This window comes from Condylura cristata, unplaced genomic scaffold (genome assembly GCF_000260355.1).
Source record: "Condylura cristata isolate star-nosed mole 26May11 unplaced genomic scaffold, ConCri1.0 scaffold00012, whole genome shotgun sequence".
Classification (NCBI taxonomy): Eukaryota; Metazoa; Chordata; class Mammalia; order Eulipotyphla; family Talpidae; genus Condylura; species Condylura cristata.
In genome coordinates, this window is record NW_004567113.1 from 56,166,616 (window position 1) to 56,168,512 (window position 1,897).

General features: G+C 72.5%; 1 protein-coding gene across 1 annotated transcript in view; it reads right to left on the reverse strand.

The window, feature by feature from the left end:
• The window catches only part of CCDC96 (coiled-coil domain containing 96), a 5,963-nt gene extending 4,418 nt beyond the window's left edge, over nt 1–1,545 (reverse strand). Inside the window, exon 1 of the mRNA XM_012724053.1 lies at nt 1,348–1,545. Coding sequence (XP_012579507.1) covers nt 1,348–1,545 — 198 coding nt within the window. The remainder of the gene's footprint in view (nt 1–1,347) is intronic.
• Between the last annotated feature and the right edge of the window lie 352 nt (nt 1,546–1,897).

Consider the following 1,897-nt stretch of genomic DNA (forward strand, 5'->3'; position numbering starts at 1 on the left):
CGTCTCCTGGCCGCAGGTGGCTGGGCTGGGACTCGCGTGCTGCCGGGGCCGCGCTCGCCACTGCGCTTCTCCGCCTGGCCGGGGAGTGGCCCGAGTGGCCGAGAGGCCTGTGCTGCTGGGCTGTGCCCACTCTGTCTCCTGGGAACCTGCGGGCAGCCTGGCGGCCGGTTCTGACCAGTGCCTGGAGGGTCTGGGCGCCCCCGCCCGGCCTGCGCCGCCTGCCCCGCAGCGTGGGACCTGCCCTCAGAGCAGCAGCCTGTGACCTTGGTGTCCACAGGGTGCTGGACGAGGCTCGGGCGGGCAGGGTGCCCCTCCCGCTTTCAGGGCCTCGCGTCCTCGAGTGAGCTGAGAGGTTGCAGACTGCTCAGGGCGCGGGGCCTGAGGGGGGAAGTGCGGCGTGGTGCCAGCAGCTGCCCTGCGGTCCCTGCCACCCTGGCCAGCCGCTCTGCCCGCCGGACGCCTGCTTGCTTCATCCAAGGCACAGTTCTCGCTGGTGGGGTTCCCCGAACAGACCTCGAGGTGCAGAAGCCGTGTGGCCCGCGGGCCCGGTGCCCGCCGGAGGGTGGGCCTTGGCTCACGGCTGAAGGCTGCGACAGGCCTCCACGGGCAGCGCCGGACGCCCTCCGGCCTCCACGTGCCCGGGCTGATGCCTGGGCCTGGGCCTGGCCTGACCCTGGGTGAGCCCAGGGCGGTGGCTCCACCAGAGGAGGCTTGAGAGGAGCAAAGTCTTTGCCTGGCTGGGCGGGGGCAGGGCGTGGGGTGGGCAGGGCGAGGGTGCCCAGCCCGACGGACACAGGTGTGGAGAAGGGACCGCGGGGTGGGGGCGAAGGGCCTTGCCGTTCCCCGGTGCCGCCGTGGCCTGTACTCTGGGGTGTGGGTGCGGAGCCAGGGGCTCCCAGAGGCCCAGGCGGCCCTGGCCAGCACGCGGAGAAGGTGCCAGGAGGTGCGAGGCCACAGCCCCTCCTCCCCACCCTCGTGCTCTGGGTGGGGGTTCTTGGGCCTGGGGCTAAGCCTGCGGGCCGGCCGCAGCGGGCAGGGTCTGGGCGAGGTGGCGCCGGCCTCGGGCGCCTGCTGCTGTCAGATCTGCTGGTGTGGCTTTTTCATTTATTTTTATTGTAAAAAACACACAGACTTACTTTTGCCACCTGAGGCAGACAGTTCTGTCTTCAAGCTCGTTCCACTGCCGAGCAGCCCCACCCGCCTCTCCAGGGCCGCCCTGGCCCCCCGCCCCCGCCCTCCAGGCCCTGGGCAGCGCCCCCCCTCGCGTGGCCAGCCGAGGCCCGTCTGGCTGTGCGTGCTGGCCCTTTGTGACCGGCTCATTCCCTGTCGCGCGGGGCCCTCACCCACGCGGTAGCCAGTGTTGGGGTCCCCTTTCAGGCCTGAGTAGCACTGTGCCACGGGGAACACCCTGCGCTTCCTGGCTCGGGAGGCCGCAGGCAGGTGGGGGTGCGGGGGGGGCAGGGTGCAGGGGGAGGCGCCGCGCTGATCCCGCAGCAGCGTGAGTGCCCTGTCGCTCTCCCCGCCCTGCCCGCTGGCAGGCCGCATGCCCAAGGGACGGGAGTGGCTGATGGGGAGCAGCGGTCAGGGAAGGGCCCGAGGCTGAGAGCCTGGAAGGACAGAGGCCGCTGGGTGGCGAGTGGGCACGCTGTTGCCAGAGGAGGAAGCGCAGCGGGTGGGGGAGGCGGCCGGCCGGGGCGGCTGTGCTGTCCTGTGGAGGAGGCCCAGGAGGGCAGAGGGGTGACCGGTGGGGCCTCAGCCTGTCACCCGATGTCTGGAGGCAGTGGGTGGGCGGTGGTGCCCCGGGGCCAGGCTGCGTGAGGCTGCAGGCCAGGGCCAGCGCAGACCTGGGGGTGTGAGGCCGCCTGGGCCGGGCGGGCACTCCGCCTGGGCTCCAGCC